Source organism: Adiantum capillus-veneris, chromosome 16 (assembly GCF_014529385.1).
Source record: "Adiantum capillus-veneris isolate H3 chromosome 16, ASM1452938v2, whole genome shotgun sequence".
NCBI classification, from domain to species: Eukaryota; Viridiplantae; Streptophyta; class Polypodiopsida; order Polypodiales; family Pteridaceae; genus Adiantum; species Adiantum capillus-veneris.
Genome location: NC_140946.1, coordinates 116,674,508 through 116,701,530, shown reverse-complemented (window position 1 = coordinate 116,701,530; position 27,023 = coordinate 116,674,508). Strand labels below are relative to the sequence as shown.

The 27,023-nt window shown below is 41.6% G+C and overlaps 1 protein-coding gene and 1 pseudogene across 2 annotated transcripts; one reads left to right on the top strand and one right to left on the bottom strand.

Annotated features, from left to right (window-relative positions):
• Positions 1-1,092: 1,092 nt before the first annotated feature.
• On the top strand, positions 1,093-6,082 carry LOC147439713 (uncharacterized). 2 transcript variants are annotated; one of them, XM_086484378.1, is made up of 4 exons: positions 1,093-2,767; positions 2,836-2,903; positions 2,996-3,862; positions 3,940-5,753. In XM_086484378.1, exons 1-3 carry the CDS (start codon positions 1,369-1,371, stop codon positions 3,251-3,253), a joined length of 1,725 nt encoding a protein of 574 aa, XP_086340504.1. In that variant the 5' UTR covers positions 1,093-1,368; the 3' UTR covers positions 3,254-3,862; positions 3,940-5,753. The 2 variants fall into 2 exon arrangements, with proteins under 2 accessions (XP_086340504.1, XP_086340505.1); XM_086484379.1 differs by lacking the exons at positions 2,996-3,862; positions 3,940-5,753 and adding an exon at positions 5,800-6,082.
• Positions 6,083-7,016: 934 nt separating this feature from the next.
• LOC147439712 (uncharacterized) lies at positions 7,017-9,417 on the bottom strand (annotated as a pseudogene).
• Between the last annotated feature and the right edge of the window lie 17,606 nt (positions 9,418-27,023).

Sequence of the window (27,023 nt, the reverse complement as noted above, 5' to 3'; positions counted from 1 at the left end):
ATCGAATTCACCACCCTACAGTGACCCCTTGGCCTAGACCAAAGCAGCACAAGAGCCCACGTGCTCAGCTCATGAGAGCTCCAATTCCCCAAAAAAGAAGCAACTCAAATCCATTAAACGACATGCCTGCTACCAACTGTCTCTCACACCAAGATGTCATCTTTGCCAATCTGCCTTCCAGGCTCACGCTCATCTACACCATCCTTGTTGCAACTTGTCTTTGGCATGAGCTGTAAGGCTCACCTTGACATGGACTCCTCCTTGCCTCGCCAACTCGCCCACTTTCTTATTCACTCACAAAGTGAGATTCCACGTGTTAAAATGGAAACCCAAGGATCAACCTACTATAGGGACATTTTGGTTCCAAAAAAGAATGTCAAAGTCGGTCCAAAATTTACTAATGGCTTTTGAATGTTGGAACTTTGGCTAACGATGTGGTCTTGTATAGTACAGTTATCACTAAGATGTTACTAATGAAACTATGCCAAAATTGACATAGTTACAAAAGGCCAGCTTGCATAGCTGCAAATAACCGATGCATCTTGTGACCATGCATAAGGACAATCATTTCAAAAAGTAATTAATAACTATGCATCGTGTGACCATTGCCTAAGGTATTCAAGAATTGTAGGACCTAGCATTTCCATTTTCACTAGCTTCAATAGCCTTCAAATCTAACATTTCAATCATTCTCTTTCTATCATAAACATATAAATATACACTTTATGCACCAATTTGGCATTTTGTACGGTCAAGCTTAGATTTCAATGAAAAAAACACATTTTTAACTCATCGATTGTCAACGTTTGATTTCTAACGTCAAGAGCATTGTAGTAAAATTTGTGCAACAAACATCGTGGCACAATTTGTGCCTATTGTGATTCACAAGTAGGCACAAATTGTGCCACGATGTTTGTTGCACAAATTCTACTACAATCACAACTAGGCACAAATTGTGGGTGATCATCAAACATGCTCTAAGTATTAGGAAAGCATCACAATCAAGGCTCATCTGATCTGTATTTGAAGGGTGAAATTTCAAGTTTCAACCTACCCTTCCTCAAGCCATGTTCCGAATAGAAAGCCTTGGCTACTTATTTCTATTTCAAAATTTTTGTGGCTTTCTAAAAAGAAGTCTTAGAGGACCTCAGGACTAAGTAACACCCAGCCTTTAATGGGGGGTGGCAATGGGATCAAGGGATGGGAAGTGGGCGCACGGCTATTGGGGGGATATGGAGCGTCCGCACTTGAAAACTAAACGCGGACAGGCATGTCCACCTGCGTGTGGGAAATTGACGGGCATGCAGGGGAATTCAAATTCGGTTTTTGGGTGGTCTTGGAGGTTAACTGGCAAGAAAGGGGGAGAGGATGGACCTGAATGCAGGTTGGGTGGAAGAGGAGGTAATGCAAGGCAAAGAGAGAATCAAAGACGCTTACAGCTTCGATCTCAATGTGACCTGGCAGGAAGAAGAAGCCATGAAGGGTAAATGGCAGGAAGAAGAAGCCATGAAGAGTAAAATGGATGGGCCTATACCTGATTTGAATGAGGGTATAGAGGTGAGCAGCGAATCTGAATCAGATTCAAGCCAGGATTTTGAGGATTCGTTGGGTTTTAATACCGATTGGCTAAATGAAGGGAACTCAAGCAGTGCCGACCATCTAGAAGCTGGAGCCCAATTCCCTCAAGAGCAACCATGTGGGGACTCAATCCACATGGTCAAACCTAGGATCCTGTCTCCTGATCCATCCTTGCATCTTTCTCACCACTTCTTTAGTTTTGATCGAGCAAGCTACGACCTAATGCTTCAAGATATGAAGGGGATTTGCAACCCAAGTTTGGCTACACTTCGAGAAGTAGGTGTCCATGACATAAAGAGATGGAACAAGATGAAGGACAATCAATGTATTCGAGGACCCGAACATGATGGATCGACCAAGCTCTTCTTGAAGATGACTCTCTTGGCAAATGCACCAGCTGAGCAATGGGCAGCTATCATAGAAGAATGTCACATTGATCCGCAAGGAGCTCACCTTGGCATGTCAAAAAGCATTGATATTGTCAAATCGGAATGGTGTACAGATGTGAGAAAGCATGGCATACCCATTTTCTTTATCAAAGACGTGATTAGATCTTGCAAAGTGTGCATCAAGGGTCCAACACTCCCTCCCCAAGTGCTTATGTCAAAACTCCCTCCCCAATTGCTTATGTCAAATAAAGTTGAAGGAAAGTTGAATGTTGATGAGAATAACCCAAGTGTGAAAATTTTAACAGATAAAGCCCACGTGAATGATGCGCTAGAGAGTATTGTGCTTAAGCATAAGGTGAGACTTGTCAAGATAAGATCAGCCCAAGTAAGTTTTGGTAAGGTAGAGGACATCTACGTTTGTCATCGTGGTGGTTCAAGAAGGCATCGTGGAGGAGACAAGCGCAGAGAGAGAAAAACAAAGAAGTGTGGTTGTCTTTTCAAGGCACGAGTGCAATTCAAAGAAGAAGTCGATGAAGTCAGTATTGTTCTCCATGCCCAGCATCACAGCCATGTTCCTGGCTCTCGGCTTGACTTATACTATCTACCGGTTCATCCACGAGTGCTTCACTGTTGCATGGAAGATTACTTTGATGTGGGTACATCTCGCCACGTTGCCAAATTGTCCGTCTCAAAAAAAAACTTCCACATGCAACAAGTGCCTCCAGTAGATTGCGGGACTTTCCGATTCTTCATGATCCCAAAGGAGGTCCGGCAGCTCGCATATAGCTTGCGACTTCAAGGTAGTACTTTTCATTGCTTATGCTCTCAACCTATATAGCATTTTCTTGACCTAAGATATTTTTTTTAGGTCGAGCATCAGAAAATGATTGGTCGGGGATGTATATGGAGGCTTTGAAGTTACAAGCTGACGGGAAGGTAGCTTCTTTTACAGCAATAGTTTCATTTTCACTTTTATATGTTGTCCTTGCATCCTTATGTAGATGCAAGTTGCTTTTGAAAATGTCCAGCCATACAATTCAAATGCATTGCAAGACATCCAGAAGCCATTTGTTATCATCATTCAAGGTAGTTGGATGCTGGAGATGTGTATTCGCTTCTCACGACATAACGCATGGGCTGTGGACAACACATTCAAGACAAATGTGTATGGGTTGCCATTATATGCAGCCGTTTTGCCTAATCAAGCTGAGATCGGATTGCATGTGTGGTTGATGATGTGCACATGTGACCCTGGACATGTTAGGAGAGCATTGCCCTTGAATTGACCATCCGCGTAATATTTTCAAGGATGGGTAGCATTCGGCCAAATGCAATTATAATAGATAAGTGCCCTCAAGAGTTGAATGCTATCTTGAGATCCATTAGGGATGATGATGCTTGTTGGGCTCAAGACAACAGAGGGTGTCGAGTGCAAGTTGCATGCCATGTCCTGCTCTGATGGTTTCATGCCAAGAAGGCTTGGGTAGAGAATCTTTTGCTCCAAGTGCCAAAAGACTTGTGAGATCAATTATATTCTACGATGTGCAACCTTATGCATTCAAAGTGTGAGGATGATTTCGAAGCTCGCTTTCAGAAACTCTTATTGGACTACTCCGAGCATGCAAATATTCAACGTTATGTATCCAATGGATGGTGCTCAAAGTCATGTATATGGCGTGAGTGTTGGCCAAAGTTTGGGCGCTTATTTCCCCATGGCAATGTGGACACTACAAATCTCGTGGAGAGATTATGGCAGTACATTAAGTACACTTTGTTGGATGCAAGGATAAATAGGTCGGTGCTTGACCTATTGCATGCACTTGTTGGTGATGCAAGGAGTGGAACCTGGATGGGAGGAACTCTATTGGAGTTCTTCAAGCAGAAGCAAGAGCTAGGTGAGCATTAATCATTTTCTCCTTGCATTTTTATATCAGCTACTTTTCCTAAACAAGTTCATTGTGTGTATGTCTAGTGGACTCTGAACGTTTTGTTGTGTATGGATCAAACAAGAGTGTGAACAAAGCACTAGCTGACAGGGAGAAGTTATTTCAGTGATATGAGTCTAATCCATCTACGCTTCAAGTGGTGAACGAATCTACATTGCTATTCAAGATTCAGAGCATGTCTTCGGGCACTTGGTATCACGTGAGTTTACAGTCCTCCTATTGTGATTTCCCAGATTGGTCCTCCCAATGCAAGCATCTATACGGAGTGCACCTAATACTACAAAGCCATTTTTCGATGCTACATGCAATTTTGCCTATTGTGGATAGTTTGCATGCAATGGTTGAACTTCCTATAAACAATGGAATGCAAGAATTTCCTCAGGCTGTGGAGGTAGAGAGTGGTTGTGATGGCGCAGAATTGGCTGTTAACATGCATAGCTTTGAGCAAGATATGGACAGGGTTGATACGGAGATAGTTTCTTGTATTGAGGAGTTTAGAGATATCTTGCAATAGCTTCCGAATAATTTGTCCACATGGACATTGGTGCAAAAGGAGATAGCTCTTGGACACCTGAAGATCTCTATGGAGAACCTGAAAAATCTCCATGATCCAAAGAAGGCAAGCATGCCATGTAGAGGTAGCATTAAACAAATTCAAGTCAACGTCATGCAAACACGGCTTGGGCATGGCAAACTGTCAAGTATCATTGATCCTCTTTCGGATGCACTCGATGGTAGCCCCCAGCCAAACAAGACTAGGAGACTCACAGGTTTGCTGAGGCGCAAACACCAGTGAGGACGAAGTCGTGTTGTGCGCTTTGAAAAATGGCGGCGTATTTATTGTCCTCATTGTTGCAGTAAGGCTCTTCTTATTGATGAATCTTGCATAATATGCTGCCATACATGCCATGCTTTGTTGCCTTTATCTCCAAAGCATTTGACTGCATCTTCTACTGCTCAAATCATGGACCACCTGGTGCAGTTATAGGATGGCAACAGCTCAGTCAAAGGTTCTATCATCGCGTGTGACTATGAGGAGTCACTTGAAGGAAGTGAACGGCATTTCACAGTGAAGCTTGATGATGGCATAATCTATGAAAAGGTCTATGCATCAAGAATACTCATAACCCTTATGTGATGAACATGGAGGGCCTTTACATCCGCCATTATTGCAGGATCACTCAGCCAGCCAAGAGGAGCTTGTCGGACATGCAAGCATGACCAATATATATGGGAGTGTTGTGCATTAGCCATGTAGGCATTTTGAGTAGTCATTGCGGCATGTATATACAAACCGGCCTTGTTTGTGTGCGGCGATCGTGGTGGTCTTGTTTCTTCTCACTGGTTTGTGCTACAAGAGTTTGTGTTGGGCTGTGAGCGAGCCCCTTGTCAAGTTTATGCATTTCCATTGTGTGGGTTTATACAATTTGCAGGATCAGCCAGCCAAGAGGAGGCTTGTCAGACATGCAAGCACTATGTGTATATGGGAGTGTTGTGCATTAGCCATGTCGGCATTCTGAGTAGTCATTGCGGCATGTATATACAAACTGGCCTTGTTTGTGTGCGGCGATCGTGGTGGTCTTGTTTCTTCTCACTGGTTTTTATTTCTGCTACAAGAATTTGTGTTGGGTTGTGAGCGAGCCCCTTGTCAAGTTTATGCATTGTTGTTGCTTGTTTATATACAAGGTCCTCGAGAGTTTATGTATTGAGAGTAGGTCTATGGATACAATCAACCATGCATGACTGAGTTTTATTGTTGTTGCTTGTTTATATACAAGGTCCTTGAGAGTTTATGGATTGAGAGCAGGTTTATGGATACAATCAACCATGCATGACTGAGTTTTATTGTTGTTGCTTGTTTATATACCCTTGGTCCTCAAGAGCAGGTTTATGCATACAATCAACCACGGCTGAGGTTTTATAGTTGTTGCTTGGAATGCATACTTGAAATGTACCTGGACTCGCATAGTGGTCTCGCATAACTTGCCATAATTATACCTGAACTTCCATAAAAACCCAGTTGGACCCAAGCCATAAAACCTGGATGTCCAATAAACCTCGACCTGAACATAAATATGGGCCGAGCATAACCTGGACTACCATATCTAGGTAGCTGGACATAATAACATGGAATGGAAATGGTTTGCAAATTCAAAGCAAATTTATAAACTTGGGTCAACTCTCTATCGCCAATCTGTTTGACACTCACAATCAATGCGTCTCTCATTTTTTCTTCCACCATTATTGCTTTTGAAGTGGCCCGTATGGTTTTGAGTTTTGTTAGTTAAATTAGGATTTGGTAGAAATTTTGTACACATGCTCGAACACCTCATATATTATTCCTATGTATCCTTTATATTACCATCACCGCCAGTAACATCATACACACCTCACACTAAACCTGGACTGCCATAAAAAACATTGAGAACCTCAACCTGGAACATATATAAAACATGGACCGAGTTCGCACTAACATTAAACCTGGACTGCCATAAGACATGGATTCGCATTAAAACCTCGACCTGGAACATAACCCATATGCGTTAATTGAACGAACATAAACAACTTGGACCTCGCCATAAACCCAGCAGCAATTCCAAAAAATACACCCTTACAGTTTAACCAAGTGAGCCGTTTAACCTATGACATCATTCAAACTTCAACCCCATAATGACATAAATCAGAAATAACCTCATCGACACTTCACCACACATAAGAGGCAGTAGCCTCATGCATACCACTTGCCATAAACCTGTTGGATACACCCTAAACCTCTCCATAATAACTATACAAACTTGAGCTCACAGTAAACGTGAAAAGAGACTCAAGTGTCATACCATAATGCCGTTTACATAGATTAGGTATATCACATTGTCATGTCCCAATTTTTCACGATAACATTTACATAGATTGGGTAAAGAGTTGAACAAAGACTCAAGAAAAATTGGGTAATAGTAATATCACATTGCCATGTCCCAATTTCATAATACCGTTTGCATAGAGTGCTAGTCAACTTCAAGACACCATCCATGGAGATTTTGCCTCATAAGTAACTTGCCTATACCAAGGCAATGCCAACAAAACAAGAAACAAAACAGTGAACTTAGTCTTTTGCCACAACCTCAAGACACCATTCATGGAGATTTTTCCTCAGCATCAATATGTCATCATGGTTAAACCATTTCTTTCTTACCTGCAAAACATAAGCAGTCATCACAAGAGCACATAGAAGAGACCCACCAACTAGACAAGCACATAGGAGTTATGGCACCATACCCAGCCCTTACTCTTCTCTCCAAGGCAAGAGGATATTATGTATCTAATGGCCGCCATGACATAGAACCTACAGTCAATCCCATTCGGCTGATGCGGGCCCTGCATCAAATCCATGACATGATCAGGGACATCCATGTTTTTAAGCAGCCGCAAGAGCACACCTAAATCATACTTGTAGCACTTTAATCTCAAACTCACTACATGGCTTGAGCAATGCACGTTTCACTGCTGGATTGCTTGCTCCATGGCCCAGTGCCTCCATAGCCCTACATGAATCATATGTAAAGAGTGCAAGACATAGCTGACATGCAAAATCCAAATACACAATTATGCTAGTACCTGTGCAAGAAAGGTATAACATCCATCGGAGCACTACAACCGAGTGAATCATAAAAGAGAAGCTGGTGCTTTCTTCCACCTAGGCCCGTTATCTTCATATGTGTGGAAAGGTACATCACACATAAAGTCCAATGCTTTCTGCGGCAAAGACAAGAAGGCAAATTTTAGGGCATTGCTCACATTAGGGAAATGTAACATATGTAACATTGCATGACCTAATAACAATCGGAAAAATGGTTAGCACACAATGGCTTATATCCTTCTCCCCAAAGAAGTTTTGCATAACATGTATGCCATCATGCTTGCCTAAACTTGCTTCTGCCACTGGAACCCACATGGAATCGACAAACATAACTCGATTTAGCACATCCAGTGGTGCTATAGTGTGCTCCATCCACCTATTAAGAAACACAAATTATGCTTCTAAATCCATGTACTTTTACAAAGAACGCAAGAAAGGATCAGCATCAAAAGATTACATTGTAAACAAATTCATTGTCTTTGTTGAGGCTTCATTAAGTAGTATGAAGCGCAACACCTCATCATCCATGTCCACGTGTATGCCATATTGAACGGAGCTGAATCTGATGGGTATATGCGAAGAGAATCTAGTGCAAATAGGTCACAGCCAGCAATGTAATGATTGTCATGTACAAGAAAGCCAAAAAATCTGAAAATGTCTCTATCTAAATCATACCTGTAAAGTGCTCAGTTGCTCCGTGTCGGAGACAAAGGGGAGATTTTGTTCCCCGTCTTTTCCAAGCACAAGTGTCCATATGAGACATAGAACTCAAGGCCGTATAAGAGCAGTCATCAGGTGATCCTACATCAATAGGCTCGTTGGAAGTCTTGCCTCTCCGAATTGGTAGCTTCTTCTTGGATGGAGAAGTACGTAAATGGTCCTAAAGGTAGCATGCATCTCATTATTTAAATGACATAAACAAGACATCCTTGTGAACAAGCAAGTCATGAACCCTCCTCTCAGAAGAGACATAAATGTAGAAGCACCTCCCACAAACGTCATCAAGATTGAGGTTGCCTAAAGACTCAGAAAGATCTCCTCTAGTATCAATAGCTTCGAAAGTCTTCTCTACACTTTTATCATGATCCTCCTCACCCTTTGGAGCAAACTGGAAGGGATCCTCCTCATCAATGTCATCCAAGGCAGCCTCAAGCCATGGAGGGATATCGTGAACTCTCTTCTATTTACACGCATAGCATTAAGGAAAAAAGTGATTACACATGCATGCTTAGTGTTATGAGGCAAAGAAGCAACAAAGTAGGACACTCACATGTGCATCATAACCTTCTTCAATTCTCTTTTGAATTTGTCCAAGCCGGCTTGCCTTGTCCGCCATGTATTGCTTTATCCTCCCACTGATAAACTCTTCAACAAAAGGAAGCTTGATCCATCTGTACTGTCCACCAAGCTCCTTCCATACTTGTAATGCTCGAATGCGTATGAGGCGTTGATATCGCTTGCAGTTTTTCTTGAACTTCCAATCTTTATCGGTGAACCTTTTCATGGCTGCTTTCTTCCAAGCCTTAACCTCAGGATTAGGCAGCAAATTAGCTCTTCTCTCTGCCTCTTTGTGCAAGGGCCGCCTTCCAGAACGCTTTGGAATCTCTATGTCAATACCATGAGACTCCTTGAGGTGTGTCATCATCCTCAATCTCTTGAATAGGAAGGCCGAACGTGAGGGGCAATCCTCACTTGTGCGACATTGGTGTGCTAGTCTTCCATTGGGGAGCTCAATCTCTACATAGAATTTGCAAGGATCAATGTTTGTTGCCTCTTCCTTCTTTGCTTGTGCTTTCTCTTCTATGCCATTAGGATTATTGATTAGTTCTTCGTTGTAGGAGGCATTATCAACACTTGAACTAGCCATCTTCTTTCTCGGGCGGTTGTTGAGGCTAGGAGGTGTGGGTGGATTATGCATGACCAACCGCGGTCTTCTTCTCAGCAGAGATGCTGGCAATTTTTGACCAGGAGACATGGGGGGGGGTGTTGAAGCTCTCCTCTTGAGAAGGCAACAACTCTTCATGAGCCTCATTGACCCCATCCACATGCTCACGTACCTGACTCTTTTCATCCCCTGAGGGATTATCCCTCCTCTTAGCTAAATCTCTGAGAAGCATGGAGTTGGCCCGTGTCATGCGAGAGGAAGTAGCTCCCACACGAGTACTCTTGGTGGTCTTTTTTCTGGGTGATCGCCCCATGTTTAGGGGTGCTTACTGCCAGGCACACAACCATTAGCACAACAATGCATTCAAATGGTTGAGTGTGTATGTGTGGGGGATGACATTTGTGTGTGTGTGTGTGTGTGTGTGTGTGTGTGTGTGTGTGTGTGTGTGTGTGTGTGTGTGTGTGTGTGTGTAGCAGTTCTAAATCTATATATATACGCAAACGAACACTAATTGTTCACAGACCAACAATTCTAGAAAAGTACAATGGATTTGTACAATAATCTCTTTGCTGTTGAAATAAATTATGTACAAGGTAATGAAGATAACAGAATATACTCAGGAATCCTCAAATCCAAAGTCTGGGAAATTTTGCATCACAATAATAGATCCACCATTTGTTAAGAACAGAACGGTTTAATCAAGGAAGGTAGCCCTCACTTGCACCCATAGCCACAAGAAAACAATTCGTTAGCACGTGACTGTACGTAGGTGATGCTGGGCATCCCAGTTGTTATCCATGTCACCATAAAAAAAACACACAGTTCTTAACTTGTATTTTGTTGTTTTTATAGAAAAAAAAGTTCCTTGGATTTTTTGCCAAACTGAAAAAGGAGAGTAAAAAACCCCTTAGAGCAGTTATATATCAGGTTATTTCTTGAATATATATATATATATATATATATATATATATATATATATATATATATATATATATATATTATTTTTATTTTTTTATTATAAAACTTTCTTTGTCAAACCTAAGATTATAGGAGATTTTTTAGGTAGATTAATGAAAAAAATTCTACTTTAATCAGACTGGAAAAAAAAAATTATAGAGATAGGCACAAGCAATCTCAGGCCAGATCTTAGTTAATTAAGGACCGCCTCTTCCATATAGTTTGAAGTATATAAAAAAACTATCTTTTGGAACAAATCTTCCTTTAAGAACCCTTATATAAACAAGTTGGGATATTCCAAAAAACTCAAAATTTACCAATTTACAAACCAGAGCTCCCCTATTTTTTTAAAACCATTTTATACTCACTTCCTTTTCTAAAGAAATATATATGTTATTATGTCAAGTCTAACATTCTGTAGCTCAAGCCAGTTATACCATGTCTTTTTTACCATAATCACCATAGACAACTCAGTACCTAGAGCCAGCTCAGCCCTCGTTTGAGAGTGACAAGATATAAGAGTAACAGCCCAAACCAGCTAAAAGGAAAAAAAATTTACTTTCCTCATAGTATCGAGAACATTTTACACCAACTAATTAGAAGCTTTTAGTTGTATGTACTGCTAGATGTTAGGAAAAAGACCAGTTCTTATGTACTTTGAGTGATACTAAGAAGCGAGCAGATGATGGCAAGCATAATTCATCAAATATCCGAGGTTCAAGCTAACCAAGGCCAGCAAAAATTCGTCACATGTTGAATTAGTGACCATCTACCCGAATCTTTCGCTAAACATCCTAGTATGTGATGTAACAAAAAAATCAAGTAAAATAGATACTAGCATTTTACTACCACAGTCCGGTCTGAGATGCAACTCACTTTCTACAGAATATCTAAAGGCAGGGCAATATATCCACAGCCAGTTTTTTGCCGACTTCAATATAACAATTCGCCTTAACAATAAGATAGGTATCTGCACTAGAAAAAATCAATCTCACTAGTATGTACCTATAATTTTGAGAAATAAAACTATGCAGAATCTTTTGCAGATTCTATGTCCGATTTCAGTTGCAGCTAATACGCTAAGAAAGGTCGAGTCCGTTTGCACAAACCAATATTTACTCCCACATTAGGATATGTAATGTCACATACTACATACAGAGTATCAAAAGACAGGGCACCAATTTCTGAAATCAGTACATAATGACCTCTTTAGCCGATTCAAAAATATGCACCATACCTAGAACCCAAAACAGTCCGGGGTCTTATCCACTTACCCATGGTACCAAGCCCTGTAGTATTACAACTGCCCAAACAATTTTCATACCAATCTTATACACCCAATATATCACACCCCTTTTTTTTAATTGAATTTTTGATTTTATTTCAAAAACCAACAGTATACTTTTCATTACACCTACTGCATAGCAGTTCCACAAAAGATCGCATCATCAGCCATATACAAACCTCTTTCCCTTTAAATTCCACACCATCCAAAAAATTCCATTTAGTAGAGAAAACCTGCTACAGCCAGAACTTCCGGCAATACACCAATTCAAAAAGAGCAGAATAGATTTTAAGTTAACCTGTAGATTAGGAGCCGAGGGAACCTCCACAATCGATTTTTCAGATTTTTTCGGCATGATGCGACCACAGCTTAGGCACACACTCTCTCACACACAGTAATGACCTCACACACGTAGAGAAGTGAACCGAAAACGATGTTGTTAAGTGAGTATGAGTACTCACCATTATTTATACAAGTTGAAGTCATCTGCAGAAGACGCGACCCACAGTAGTACCAGCCCCTCCCATCGAGGTCACATTATGTGGGCAAGTCTTTAGGGATTAAATCAAGCACGAGATCCGGCAAAATCAGGCACCTTACGCGTTAATCCTGCATACACTAATCGGCTGCGGACACCCCCCTCTCAGTACAGGCGGTAGCGTGTAGTAGGAGGCCCGCTCACTCATAGTAAAAGCCACCATACTGTATTTCCCAATTTTACCCTAATATGAGGTAAAGATTTAAGTTACATGCAAGGACTGGCAGTGCCTGCCACATTATGGCCCCCCCAAATAACTAGGCATTTCCATAGTCTCCACCCAGTTGGAGTGATTGCAACCGGCCTCGGGTCTATAATCATATAATTCCCCCGAACCATATGATAGGCTCTTGGTATACTAAAAGGTGAGAGATAAACCACCCTTCGGTTAGTTTTATTTAGTTTTCCCTTTTGGTCTCGGGGTCGTGCAGTGTGTTTTAAAGAGAAAGTGTTATTTTTTCAAAACAAACAAGTCCAGATTCAATTTTCCAAAGCCACTACAGCTACTTTGCATACTTGGTGAAACAAACCATGCTACAGAGCATTTTCTGAACCATGATAAGATAGTATAAAGTTTGAATGCACGGACAGTTCATATTGTACACCAAATACCTAATTTGTAATGGATACCACACTATTCCATAGTTGATACATGGTCCTTCAATTAGTTGAGAATTTTATTGTATTAAGCCTCGGATAATCATACATAGCAGTTTTACACCTACTTCCCAACCCTAAGCTTAATGTCAGTCAGCTATCACTAGGGTAAAAAATCCACCTATCATAATGGTGAGAGTATATAAAAAATTCTCTCTGGTCTAGGAGTAAAAACCAGTGGGTCTATATAAGATGGGAGATATGTTTACAAAAAACAAAGTCCAGAGTACCCTTTCCGGAGTTTAGCATCTTCAGCTAATCTGCTTACCAGTCGTATTTACTAAATTATGGCATACATTCAAGAACAAGTTTTTTCTATAGCAACTGCACATCTTTATCTGTCCAGTACATCTACTCAGAGAGCAACCTTACTCTGTTATGAACTTCATTCATTTCCGCAGTTAGGAACCTCAGTTTCTCAAACCAAGTGGTGGGCCTATCAGGACCGAGTGACTCGGGTGACTCTATGGGGTCGAGAGCATTTCAAAAACAATATCCGATTGGCGATGGTTGCTGAGGTACTGGGCCTAGGTCCATAGTATTATTACATAGAATATTCAATAAAGCCAGGTTTTTCAGATCGGTTATACCTGCTAGCCCAGTTTCTACCTTCTCATAAGATTTTCTTGTACCGTAGTTATGGTCATCAATTAAGAGGATATTTTAACATTACTCCACGCACTTGGGAGTATGGGGTCGTCTTGGCGACTCGTATCCTACCTTTGGCCGATCGTCCAAACACATGCTTTTACTGTGATAGTTGTTTGTGTGATCATGTAATGGGACGTATAATAGAGATGTAGATGAAGGGCTCCTGAAATAATTATCAGCTAAGCTTTTTTTTGTTCCGTGAAAGATTTTGTGTGTGTGTGTGTGTGTGTGTGTGTGTGTGTGTGTGTGTGTGTGTGTGTGTGTGTGTGTGTGTGTGTGTGTGTGTGTGTGTGTGTGGAGCAACCAATTGCATTCATGTGTGTGTGTGTGTCTGGCAAAGGAGAAAGAGGATATGCATGTAGCACAAGCAATAGCATATGCATACCGGGAAGCTATCACAAACAAGTGTGCATTCCCCCTCTTTGTTCAGTACATCAGAATGTAGCACTTGCCAACCTTGGCTCGAACACAAACACCCCTCACGAACACCTGCTGGTCCTCAACCGCCTGCATGTCCTGAGGATGGGCTATACCTCCCACATCAGCAATTGCAGCTTCGGCATCCCCCCATGCCACCCCCTCATGCATGCATGCAAAATGACAGGGATCCCCTCCAAGCATTGAGTGCCCTTCCAGTGCTGATTCCTTTTTCGTCCATGTTTACCTCCCAAACCCCGCCACATGGCCCCACCTGTCCGGGTTTAGTTTTTTCCTGAGGTGGACCGCCAGGCGGGCATGCCTGTCCGGGTTTAGTTCTTGGTAAGGTGGACCGCCATGCGGGCATGCCTGTCCGGGTTTAGTTTTCAAGTGCGGACGCTCCAGATCCCCCCATAGCCATGCGCCCACTTCCCATCCCTTGATCCCATTGCCACCCCCATTAAAGGCTGGGTGTTACTTAGTCCTGAGGCTTAGAGGAGAGTCGAGTTACTCATATTTCAATGTTTTTAGTGATGATTGAGACTTATCTTAAATGTTATTTTGATTTTAAAATATTAAACGAATCTTTTTATTTCACATCCTTACATGTCTTGACTTTTTTTGCATTCTATTGTTTTAGAATGTCGAAGTGAAGTTTCACCCGGCATAATTTATACTCTTATCAAGGAGGGAGGGATTCCGGCATCTCCCCATGCCATGTGGCACTATTAGATGGATTCGGTGAGAGCAAGAGAGAGAGATTATATCCGGCTAGCATAGGAGGGAGGAAGTTATTTATTAGCCTTACTAATGGCTGATGTGAGCACTGAGAGGCCTTCAAGTTTTTAGGCAGCCTTCAAATTAATATCGACATGCGAGCAGAGCTTCAAGGTGTTGTTTCCCTTGAATGAGAGACGGTCAGAGAGAGAATGAGAACTCGTTTCTCTTGCGAGTTGCACTAGGGGGGGGGGGGGGGGAGAGAGAGAGAGAGAGGGAGAGAGAGAGAGAGAGAGAGAGAGATGTTACCATATACATGTGGTAGTGATGTGTGTAAAAACATTAAGACCGCCGAGGCATTTTTTCTCTCTTTAGGAGGTTTTTTCCCCGTGCATTGTATATACGCCCATCACCCTAAGGCTATCTATCTTTCCATTGCACATTAAGTAACACACTCTCTATTGTGTGCCTTGAACTTCCTTTGTCTTCTCCAAGCTGTGTGTGTTTCTCTGCAACCCTGATTCCAACAATTGGTATCAAAGCACGTTCTGTCCTCCCAGGCTTAGTCGCCAGCAGCTCCAGCACACGCCTGCTCATTTTCTCCGATTTCAGTGAGCTCTGGCAAGCATTCGCAGGTTCACAAAAATTTTGGGTAAGCTTGCACAGTCTGCTCAGATTTTTAATTTAGGCTCATTTCAGCCTCCGTTTCCACTACAGGCAGTACTGCACAGGCTATCTCGTCATTTTGTGCAGAATTTTTGTTAGTGCCGTTTTCTGCATAACAAGTGCCTTATAGTCTTCTACTGCGAGTGGCAAAACTTCTGTTCCCAATGCTTATGTTGGCCGAACTTCGTCTGGAAATTCTGATGATAAGGGCAAAAAGAAGATGCGTTGCCATTATTGTAAAGCTAATGATCACTTGATCAAGCAGTGTCCTAAGTTGAAGGCCAAAGAGGCTAAGAAGAAAGAGGGTGGTTCCACTGCAAATGCTGGTTCCACTACAAATGCAACCATTTTTGAGTCTTCTGTGAAAGGAGACTATCATGCTGATGTTGATGCAGAATGGGCTTTTAATGCAGAGTGCACTTACAATCATGTTGTCCATGATGCATGCATGTCAGTTCGCTGCAGATTCACATGTGTGGTACTTCACCAGTGGTGCTACAAAGCACATTACCTCACATCGTGAATTGCTCACCTCTCTCGAGTTTGTCCCTCATGGGAATTCAGTCGCTTGTGCCTACAATGCCTCTTATCCCGTTCAGGGGGTTGGAAAGATTGTGCTTACTACTGAAAATGGCAGTTCTTTCACACTTGTTGATGCACTTTATGTACCTAAGATCAAGAAGAATCTTTTGTATGTATCTGCACTTGCTAGACTTGGACTTGTAGTCAAATTTATGGATGACAGATGTATAGTGCATGATCTCAATTTTGGTGATGAGATTGTTGCATTTGGGCTTTTGTGTCGTGGGCTGTATAAGTTCACTTTGTATGACAAGTGTGGACAAAATTTTGCAAATGCAGTTGCAAATTCAAGGGCTATTTCAGATGCAAAACTTTGGCATGCACGTTTCGTTCATCTGAATTTTGCCACTTTGCTGCGTTTGCAGAAATCTAATATGGTTGCTTCTTTGCCGCCTCTTGAAGCACCTGTCAAACATGTCTGTGAAGGCTGTATTTTAGGTAAAATGAAGCATTCTAAGTTTCCAAAGGATGGTTCAGTTCGGGCCACATGCAAGTTGCAGCTTGTGCATAGTGATGTTTGTGGGCCCATGCAAACTCCATCCTTGGGCAATTACCTGTATGTGACTTTCATTGATGATTACTCCAGGCATGCATGGGTATTTCCGCTTGAAGCAAAGTCCGAAGTTTTTATGTGCTTCAAAGAATCTCTGGCTATGGCTAAAAATGTCTCAAAATGTACTATGGGCACCCTCCGTTCCGATCGAGGGGGGGAGTATATGTCTCATGAATTTAATGCATTTTTGGCTAGTCGTGGGATAAAACACCAATGTACAGTGCCTTATATACCTCATCAAAATGGTGTTGCTGAGAGGAAAAGCAGGTCGCTTACCGCAATGGCACGATGTATGGTCAAAAGTCAAGCTTTGCCGCATTTTTTTTTGGCTTGAGGCCATCATGTGTGCCACTTATGTACTAAACAGGTGTCCTACGAAAGCTTTGCAGTATAGTACTCCATATGAAGCATGGCATGATAGAAAGCCTTCTCAGTTGAGCACGTGCGTGTTTTTGGATGTTTGTCATATGCTTTGGTGCCACAAACACAGCGCAAAAAATTGGATGATAAGGCTGTCAAATGTACTTTTGTTGGTTATAGTGTTGAAAGCAAAGGTTACAGGTTGTATCATCCGCAAACAAAGCGTATTCTGCTTTCACGGGATGTAGTGTTTGTGGAAGATTTTGTTCAGCCCTTGCTGTCATGTATTAGAGACAGTAATGTAAGCTCATAGGACATTTATGGCACTTTGTTGCCTCTTTTCAATGGTGGAAATTCGGAATGTAAATTCCAATGAGGCAAATGTACAACCTATGGGGGTTTCTGAAAATGTTACAGATCATCCTATTACTGATGCAGATGTACATGATGTACTTGATGAGGAAAGGGTTGAAAATGAGCAGGCTAGAGGTATGCCAAAATAGCAAGTGCATACATTGCATGACAGTAAATAGGATGCACCTTTGTCTAGTCGTACTCGTTGAGGCTCTAGCCATGCATCTTATGCATCAGATTGTTATGCTTTGGCTGTGTCTAGCTTACATGATGTTGAGGAACCTCTGTCTTTTGATGAAGCACAGAATTCAGAAAATTGGATGGCTTTCATGCAATTAGAATATGATGCACTTATAGAAAATGACACATGGACTTTATGTGATTTGCCTCCTAGCCAAAAGGCCATTGGTACGAAGTGGGTTTACAAGTCGAAACGCAAGCCGGATGGTGAGATTGATCGCCATAAGGCTCGACTTGTTGCAAAGGGTTATGCATAACAAAAAGGCATAGATTATGAAGATACTTTTGCTCCCACTTGTCGTATGACTACTGTGCATTTTCTATGTGGATTGGCACCTCATTTTTGTTGCGAGGTACATCAATCAGACATGGTTACTACTTTCTTGAATGGTGACATATTTGAGGAAGTTTATGTAACGCAACCTCGCGGTTTTGTCAAGAAAGGAGAAGAGGACAAAGCGTGCAGATGTAACAAGGCTTTGTATGGGTTGAAGCAATCTCCTCATGATTGGTATGAGAAAGATGACACTCATTTGGTCAAACAAGGCTTTTGTAACAGTCCAATGGAAAGCACATTGTATATAAAGCGTGAGGGTGATGTACTTCTCATTGTGGTTCCTTATGTAGATGACGTGTTGATCATTGGACCAAATGAGAGACATATTGCTGAATTTAAGGTTGATTTGAATGCTACTTTCAAGATGAAAGATTTGGGACTGTTGCATCATTACTTGGGTATACAGTTTAAGCAGTGTGATGGTGGTATTTCCTTGTGTCAAAAAAGTTACATAGAGACATTGCTATGTAAGTTTGGACTTGAGGATTGCAAACCTATTGCTACTCCCATGGAAACAGGTTTGAAATTAATTCTTCATGATGCTGCTGATCCTGCAGATGTCATTCTTTACCAAACTGTTGTTGGATGCCTCATTTATGTATGCAACACGAGGTCGGATATTCAGTTTGCAGTCTCACAGGTCAACAGATTTATGCATAGCCCAGGGTCTAAGCATTGGCAGGTTATCAAGAGGATTTTCCACTACCTTAGTGGCACTTTACATCTTGGCTTGTTTTATTCCAAGGGGGGATCATTGCCGCAAGACTTACATGCTTTTTCAGACTCATATTAGGCTGGTTGTTTTGACACGTGAGTGTCCACAAGTGGTTTTTGTTTCATGCTTGGTAGTTCATGTATATCATGGTTGAGAAAGAAGCAACCTATTGTGGCCACTTCGAGTTGTGAGGTTGAGTACAGGGTAGTCTTCACAGCTACAGTTGAGTGTGTATGGCTCAGATGCCTTATGGCTGATTTGGGTGTTGGACAGGACACTGCCAACACTATCTACACCGACAGTCAGAGCGCATTGGCAGTTGCGAGGAACCCAGTTTTTCATGCTCGCACAAAGCACATTGAGGTGCATTGCCACTATGTCAGGAAGAGGCTATCAATAGGAGAGATCAGTTTGGCTTATGTGCCAACACAGGACAACCTTACTGATCTTTTCACAAAGGCATTGTCTCGTGAGAAGCTTGAAGCTTTCCGCAAAGCTTTGGGCTTACTCCCCTTTGTGGACTGATCATGTCCTCAAGGCATGGCACTTCCCTTTACTCATGTGCCAGCTCTCATTCACCGCATCACTCCAAGGGGGATTTGTTACCATATACATGTGGTAGTGATGTGTGTGAACACATTAGGACCGCCGGGGCATTTTTTCCCTCTTTAGGAGATTTTTTCCCCCGTGCATTGTATATATGTCCATCACTCTAGGGCTATCTATCTTTCCATTGCACACTAAGTAACACACTCTCTATTGTGTGCCTTGAGCTTCCTTCGTCTTCTCCAAGTTTTGTGCGTTTCTCTGCAACCCTAATTTCAACGCGAGAGAGAGAGAGAGAGAGAGAGAGAGAGAGAGAGAGAGAGATGCCAGCAGGTACAGGGCGCTTTGGCAAGAAAAGGATTAGAAGTAGGACTCCAGTTGGGAGACCTCTTCTTATGGAGGCTCCGAAGATTTCAGCAGGTCCGGGAGAGATGGCATCTTCTTATGAAGGCTCTGATGCTCTGACAACGTCGAGAGAGGGAGACTTAAGCTTGGAGGAGCACCGAGAGAGGTGGCATCTTCTTAGGGAGGCTCTGAAGCTTTGAGGAGGGCCGGTGCAGTGCTTTAGATGCTCCGATGCAAAGCTCCTCTGCGCAAGCTTCGGCCTCCAATTGCCGAATGGAGCTGAGCTGGCAAATGGCAGGTGGGAGGCAACTCATTACTGCGCCAGGTGCGAGCAAACAAGTGCATGCACAGACCTAGAGCTATTGATCTATGCAAGCTCTCCTTCAATTGCTCAATGGCATTGAGCTGGCTACCGACAGCCTATCTAGGTCGTTTCATGCTCCACTCTGCTTGGCTCACAGCCTACCCGTCGATCTTGTTGAGCTGCACCTAGCTGCGCTAATATTCATAGATCATCTGCCCTGCTCATGGTGCCTTGCCGATGCGTGTACAATTTCCAACCTCCAAGTATAGAAGGATTGAGAGCACCTAAGACGGTAGCTTGGGTAGGTTACCATAGCACACACGAGACCACCACTTCCATGAGGGGAGGAGTTAGGACGATGACAGAGGAGTTGTGGGATTTGTGTGACAGTTCTAACGTGTAAGTACAGAGCGGCTGAGAGCACCTGAGGCTTGGGTAGTTTACCACAATTCATAGCAAACCACGTCTCGCATGCAAGGACTTAGGACGATGGTAGAGTTCAGCAAGACTCCACTAGCAAAGACTATATGAGGCCATGTCTCTCTCTAATCTCTCTCCCCCACCCAAAATCCTACCTAGGTGCCTTTGGCTTACTAACATTGAATCGCGCATCGTAATTTTTAAGTTTGTGATTTGTGATTGTAGTATTTTCAAAATGCTTTACACCTTCTCTCTCTCTCTCTCTCTCTCTCTCTCTCTCTCTCTCTCTCTCTCTCACACACACACACACACAGGGTCACTTAGGAGGCATTATCAATGCAACTCCTTCGAGATCCTTCATAAGGGGACTCTCTGGTGCTCTCTTGAATCAATGGAAATGCTCTCCTCAAGTCCTTCTAGCTATTCCTCGATTTACTTCCAAGTTGCTGCTTTTCAAGGGGAGCCAAACCCCTGTGCAGAATGTCATGGAAGACATCGAGACTCGCAGATGAGCATCCCAACAGGTGAACATATCTATCCAATGTTGCATCATGGCAAGCCAACCTACCACATCTGCAAACCATATGGTCAAACCAAGCAACCACAGCATATTGTCCACCGTTTTTCACTCCATGTGAGGGATAGGTCCAAGCCTTATGAATACCATATCACTTACACATGTTTTTAGAAGAAAGTTTTTTCATTTAAATACCATGTGTGGCATGGATAGATTAACAAAGACACACACACACATGCCAGCTAGTTCTAGTAACTTCTACACACACACACACACACACACATACATAGATACATACATATACACACACACACACACACACACACACATTAATGAGTTCTTTTTATTTCACCTTTCATTTCATAACCTCACAGGCTGGACTTTTCTTGCATTCTATAGCTTAATTCCAGTTAGTGTTCAAAAAAGTCTCTTTTATTAAGCGATCGTCGACCGAGTTTCCTCCTCACAAAGAAGCAAACCAAAATACTAGATTTTTTTTTTTTAAAATGCATGAATTTTGAACCCTTTTCTCACATATTTCACCGGTTTATTTCTCTTTACCATGGTTTGCAATCGGCTAGTCTCGATTTTCAACCAGTTCAAAGCGAAGCTAAGGCAATCCTTTCTTGGACATTTATTACAATTAAACTCAATCTAATGATTTTGACACTTCTATACTCTTTATAATACAGCTTAAAATTTTCAAGGAAGGAGAGACCCTCCACATGTCACACTCTCTTCATTTCAAAGAGAACCTTTTGAAAAAATTAATTTGAAATCCAAAAGTGAAGAGTAAGTACTAAGATGGTAGAAAATGAAAAGGCTTCTCAGGCGAGGAATGTAAAGTCAAAGTTAACTTCTATATCTATGCTGTATATAATGCATCTTAAATATTTTAAAGAAGGAGACGGTGCCTCATTGGTTCACTTCAAATGTTGTAAAGTGAAGGGGTAAAACTCCTGGAATGACCGTTTGACAATCCTTTTAACAATGAAAAGTCAAAAGAATTATTTCTTTTATTTTGCCAAAAGATTTCTCACTTACACAAGAGGGTAAATGTATCACGTTAAATATGCCTCATAAAAAAAAGGTAAATTGAAGGGGAATTTTATTGCTCGATGCAAATTTGACTTTTGAATTTGAAGATATATTTGAAAAAAAATTCAAAGGGATTTTTTCAAGACCAATATTAATATTATATTAAAAGATTATTTATTTTCTTTTGCCGAAAGACTTTTCACTTACACAAGAGAGCAAACATATCACGTTAAATATGCCTCATTGAAAAAAGGTAAATTGAAGGGGAATTTTACTGCTCAATGCAAATTTGACTTTTGAATTTGAAGATATATTTGGAAAAAATAATTCAAAGGGATTTTTTCAAGACCAATATTGATATTATATTAACATTTTTTATAATTTTGCATTTTAAAATTTTAAAAAATTACTCTAGACAGGCACTCCTATACTCTTTCTTAAAGTTTTTGAAAATTTGACACCTCCACATGTCGCAAGCAAACGTGCTACCCCGTCTCCACTCCCACCGAGTTGTTGATTGTTACATTAGTGTATGTAGCACACACACATGTGTGTGTGTGTGTGTGTGTGTGTGTGTGTGTGTGTGTGTGTGTGAGAGAGAGAGAGAGAGAGAGAGAGAGAGAGACTAAGGAAAACTTAAAGGCTGAGTCTGTTTCTATGAATAGAGGAGGACTTGCTTGCTTATCGCAAAGTTAAACAAACCACATGCCAGGTCCAAATGTAGTTTAAGTTTATCACCGGGGGGGGCGGGGAGAGAGAGAGAGAGAGAGAGAGAGAGAGAGAGAGAGAGTTGGTAAAGAGAGGAGGTTTGTGGAAAGGCCATTGTTAAATTCGACAAGAGTCCACTTGCTTGTGTATTTTTTCTTCTAAGATCATGGGTAGGCCACTACGAACGCACGAGCATGCATGTGTGTGTGTGTGTGTGTGTGTGTGAGAGAGAGCGAGAGAGAGAGAGAGAGAGAGAGAGAGAGAGAGAGAGAGAGAGAGAGAGAGATCAGAGGGCATCGTTCAAAGAAAAGAAGAGAGAAGAGAGAGGTTGTGTGTGTGTGACATATATATATATATATATATATATATATATATATATATATATATATATATATATATATATATATATATATACATAGAGAGAGAGAGAGAGAGAGAGAGAGAGAGATCAAATGATATAGAGCCACAGTCAATGAAAATAGAGAGAGAGAGAGAGAGAGAGAGAGAGAGAGAGAGAGAGAGAGAGAGAGAGAGAGACGTTGATTTTCAACAACTATTCACATCAAAGTATCCTTGGTTTTTAGTAAAAGATAGAGAGAGAGAGAGAGAGAGAGAGAGAGAGAGAGAGAGAGGAAGGAGAAGAAGAAGAAGATTAGTTCTACCTCCAATAAATCTGAGACTCTGAATCTGTTCTTTAAAAGGGAATTTGGATAACCAATCTACTACGTGTTAACAATAATTAGGAAGTTTTAATTGCTCTCTCTCTCTCTCTCTCTCTCTCTCTCTAAAGAGGCTTATTCGTATTACTTGAAAAATCTCTCAGAATGCCCAGATGATGATGAATCTGAGAGAACTAAAGCAACAAATTGGAATTGTGAGAACTAAGTACAACTAGCTACATGCGCAAATGAAAAAAAACAAAAACTACAAAAAAGCCTCTCTAAAGATAGTAAAATTCCATGGTTAGCTAAATGGTGAGAGGATGACAACAACCTTGAAAGATAGGGCGTTCCACCAAAACCACACTCTGCAAAAACTCTCTCTCTCTCTCTCTCTCTCTCTCTCTCTAAATATTTCCATATATATGTATACATATATACATACACACACACATACTACATACATACATATATATATATATATATATATATATATGTGTGTGTGTGTGTGTGTGTGTGTGTGTATATATATATATAAGTGAAGGGTAAGACTGTATGAATGAAAAGCCTTTTGACAATGAAAAATCAAAAAACTTACTTTTTTTATTTTGACAAAAGACTTTCTACTTTACTAGAGTAAATCATAGAAAAAAGATAAATTTGAGGGGGATTTTTCTTTTGAATGCAAATTTGGGTTTTGAAGATATATTTGGATTTTTTTAAAGGGAAATTTTTCAAGACCAATATTGATATTATTTTAACAAATTGTGTAATTTTATATTTTAAAATTTTTAAAAATTATTCTAAAGAGGTACTCCTATACTCTTTCTTAAAGTTCTTGAAAAATTGACACCTTTACGAGTCACGAGCAATTGTGCTACCCCCCTCCCCTCCCCTCCCCCACTGAGTTGTTGATTGTTGCGATGAGTGTGTGTACGCACACGTACACGAGACGTGCGTACATGAGAGAGAGACTAAGGAAAACTCGAAGGTTAAGTATGTTTCTACAAATACAGAGGGACTCGCTTGCTTATGGCAAAGTTAATCCGTCCACATATCAACTCTAAATGTAGTTCAAGTTTGTCACGAGGGCGAAGGGGGGGGGGGGAGAGAGAGAGAGTTGGTAAAGAGAGTAGGTTTGTGGAAATCCCATTATCAGATTGGACAAGGCTGCGTTTGATTGTGTGAATCGTCTTCTAAGATCATGGTTGGGCCGTTGTCAATGCACTTGCATGCGTGTATGTGTGTGTGTGTGTGTGTGTGTGTTTACACACAGGCACACACACACACGCACACACATGTTGCCACCTTCAAAGAAGGTGAGGGAGAAGAGTGCCACAATTACTTCTTCACGACCACAGCAATGCACGGGTCACATACTACTATATATATGTACATGTTGCCACCTTTGGGGGAAGGTGGGGGAAGAGAGTGCCACAATTGCTTCTTCTTAGCGACAGCAACGCACAAGTCACATACTAGTTCTTATTGTTTTAGAAAGCCACTATGACTCTTTAACTTGTTTTTTTAACGGTTCGCGCATTCTCGCTTGAACAAATATAAGAGAGCATTTTTAGGCATCATCCAATCGCCATCGAATCCATGACGCGAATCACAAAGTTTGCTCCCGTCGATAATTATTTTTCAAAATCTTATCTCTTTTGAAGGGTAAATTCTTTTGTGTCTTTCTTTATGTAGTAAAAGTGCCTCACCAAAGCCTTTAAAATTTAGGTGTCTCTGGTAGGGAGGGACTAAGAGGTTAGAAATGATTGGGTTGATTTGTGATACAATAGCAAATCACGCACGTGCAGAAAAGATCAAGCTTTTCAAATGCTACTTCTATACTTCTATCTATTATCAGATTGGACAAGACTGCGTTTGATTGTGTGAATCGTCTTCTAAGATCATGGTTGGGCCGCTGTCAATGCACTTGCATGCGTGTGTGTGTGTGTGTGTGTGTGTGTGTGTGTTTACACACAGGCACACACACACACACACATACATGTTGCCACCTTCAAAGAAGGTGAGGGAGAAGAGTGCCACAATTACTTCTTCACGACCACAGCAATGCACGGGTCACATACTACTATATATATGTACATGTTGCCACCTTTGGGGGAAGGTGGGGGAAGAGAGTGCCACAATTGCTTCTTCTTAGCGACAGCAACGCACAAGTCACATACTAGTTCTTATTGTTTTAGAAAGCCACTATGACTCTTTAACTTGTTTTTTTAACGGTTCGAGCATTCTCGCTTGAACAAATATAAGAGAGCATTTTTAGGCATCATCCAATCGCCATCGAATCCATGACGCGAATCACAAAGTTTGCTCCCGTCGATAATTATTTTTCAAAATCTTATCTCTTTTGAAGGGTAAATTCTTTTGTGTCTTTCTTTATGTAGTAAAAGTGCCTCACCAAAGCCTTTAAAATTTAGGTGTCTCTGGTAGGGAGGGACTAAGAGGTTAGAAATGATTGGGTTGATTTGTGATACAATAGCAAATCACGCACGTGCAGAAAAGATCAAGCTTTGCAAATGCCTTCTATCTATTATCTATTATCTATTATTATACATATTATACAGCTTAAATTTTTCAATCTCTAAGAGCCCCTCCAGGTGTCGCTTCCTCCTTACTTCTCCAAAAGCTTTCAGCTCCAATAAAGGGCTTTCAAATCAAAAAATGCTTTCAACTCAAAAAAAATCTAGAGAGGGAGAGAGAGCCTTTCAAAACAATGCACGCTGAGTTCTACTTCGTCAGTTGTTAGTACCATGTCCATTGATTGCGCGTTGCACTGTGACGTGCACCAGATCAAACCGAGCGTGCGTTTGTGCGTTTGTGCGTGTGTGTGTGTGTGAGAGAGAGAGAGAGAGAGAGAGAGCACGGCTTCGACGATGTACATGTGTCTGTGTGTATGTGTGTGTGTGTGAGAGAGAGAGAAAGAGAATCTCAACAAATTGGCCATTGTGTGAAAGAGCGAGAGTATGAATTCCATCACCACGTCGACGTCAGTCAGTTTTGTGTGTGTGACTGTGTGTGTGTGTGTGTGGAGAGAGAGAGAGAGCGTACTCTGCAGCATGACCGACGTCTCGCAACACGGCCCTATGCATGAATGTGTGAGAGAGAAATACGTCGACGTCTCAAGAATCCCATCTAATCAGCATGGCCTTATGCGCCTTCAGATCATGAGGTTGATGTACTCTCTCTCTCTCTCTCTCTCTCTCTCTCTCTCTCTCTCTCTCTCTCTCTCTCTCTCTCTCGCACGCACGCTCACACACACACACACACACCAGGGTTGCAACTTGCACCGATTTGGAAGTCGGATCTGTGTTTGTGTGTGCAACTGCATCCATCCACTGCATCGTTGAGCTGGTCCTCGGACTATTGAGTGGGTGCGTGTGTGAGACAATGAGAAACACCGTTACACCACACGCAGTGCTGAGTAGCAAGTTGAGTGCCTGCGCGCGCGCGCGAGAGAGAGAGAGAGAGAGAGAGAGAGAGAGAGAGAGAGAGAGAGAGAGAGAGAGAGAGAGAGAGAGAGAGAGAGAGAGAGGCCACATGCAGCAAGTTCCATTTGTCTTGCATCTGCGGTCAGGCCATATTGACTTACTGTTTTGTTCAAGACTTGCTTGTGTGTGCATGCCTTGCCATTCCAAAATCCAAAATTGTGACAATTAAAGCTCGGTGGTCCTCCCTCGACAAGTGAACAAGGCGAGAAAATTGCGGGTGATGAAGGCAAACGACGAGGGGGAACTTTGAAGGCGAGCGATGGAGAGCAGTGGTGGGAGGCAAGAACAAGTGGCAAGTGCCTAACAAAGACAAGCGGCAAGCGACGAAGGCGGAAGTGAGTGAATTGCAGCGGCGAACAACAACGCTTGAATTATATTTGAAGGTTCTCACAATGCATTTATCTTTGTGTTTCATGCGTGTGACCATCTTGAGGTGTTCTCAAGGTCAAAATGAAAACTTGAAAATTACAATTTTTGACATAAAAATTGTAATTTTTACACTGATCAACCGATCTT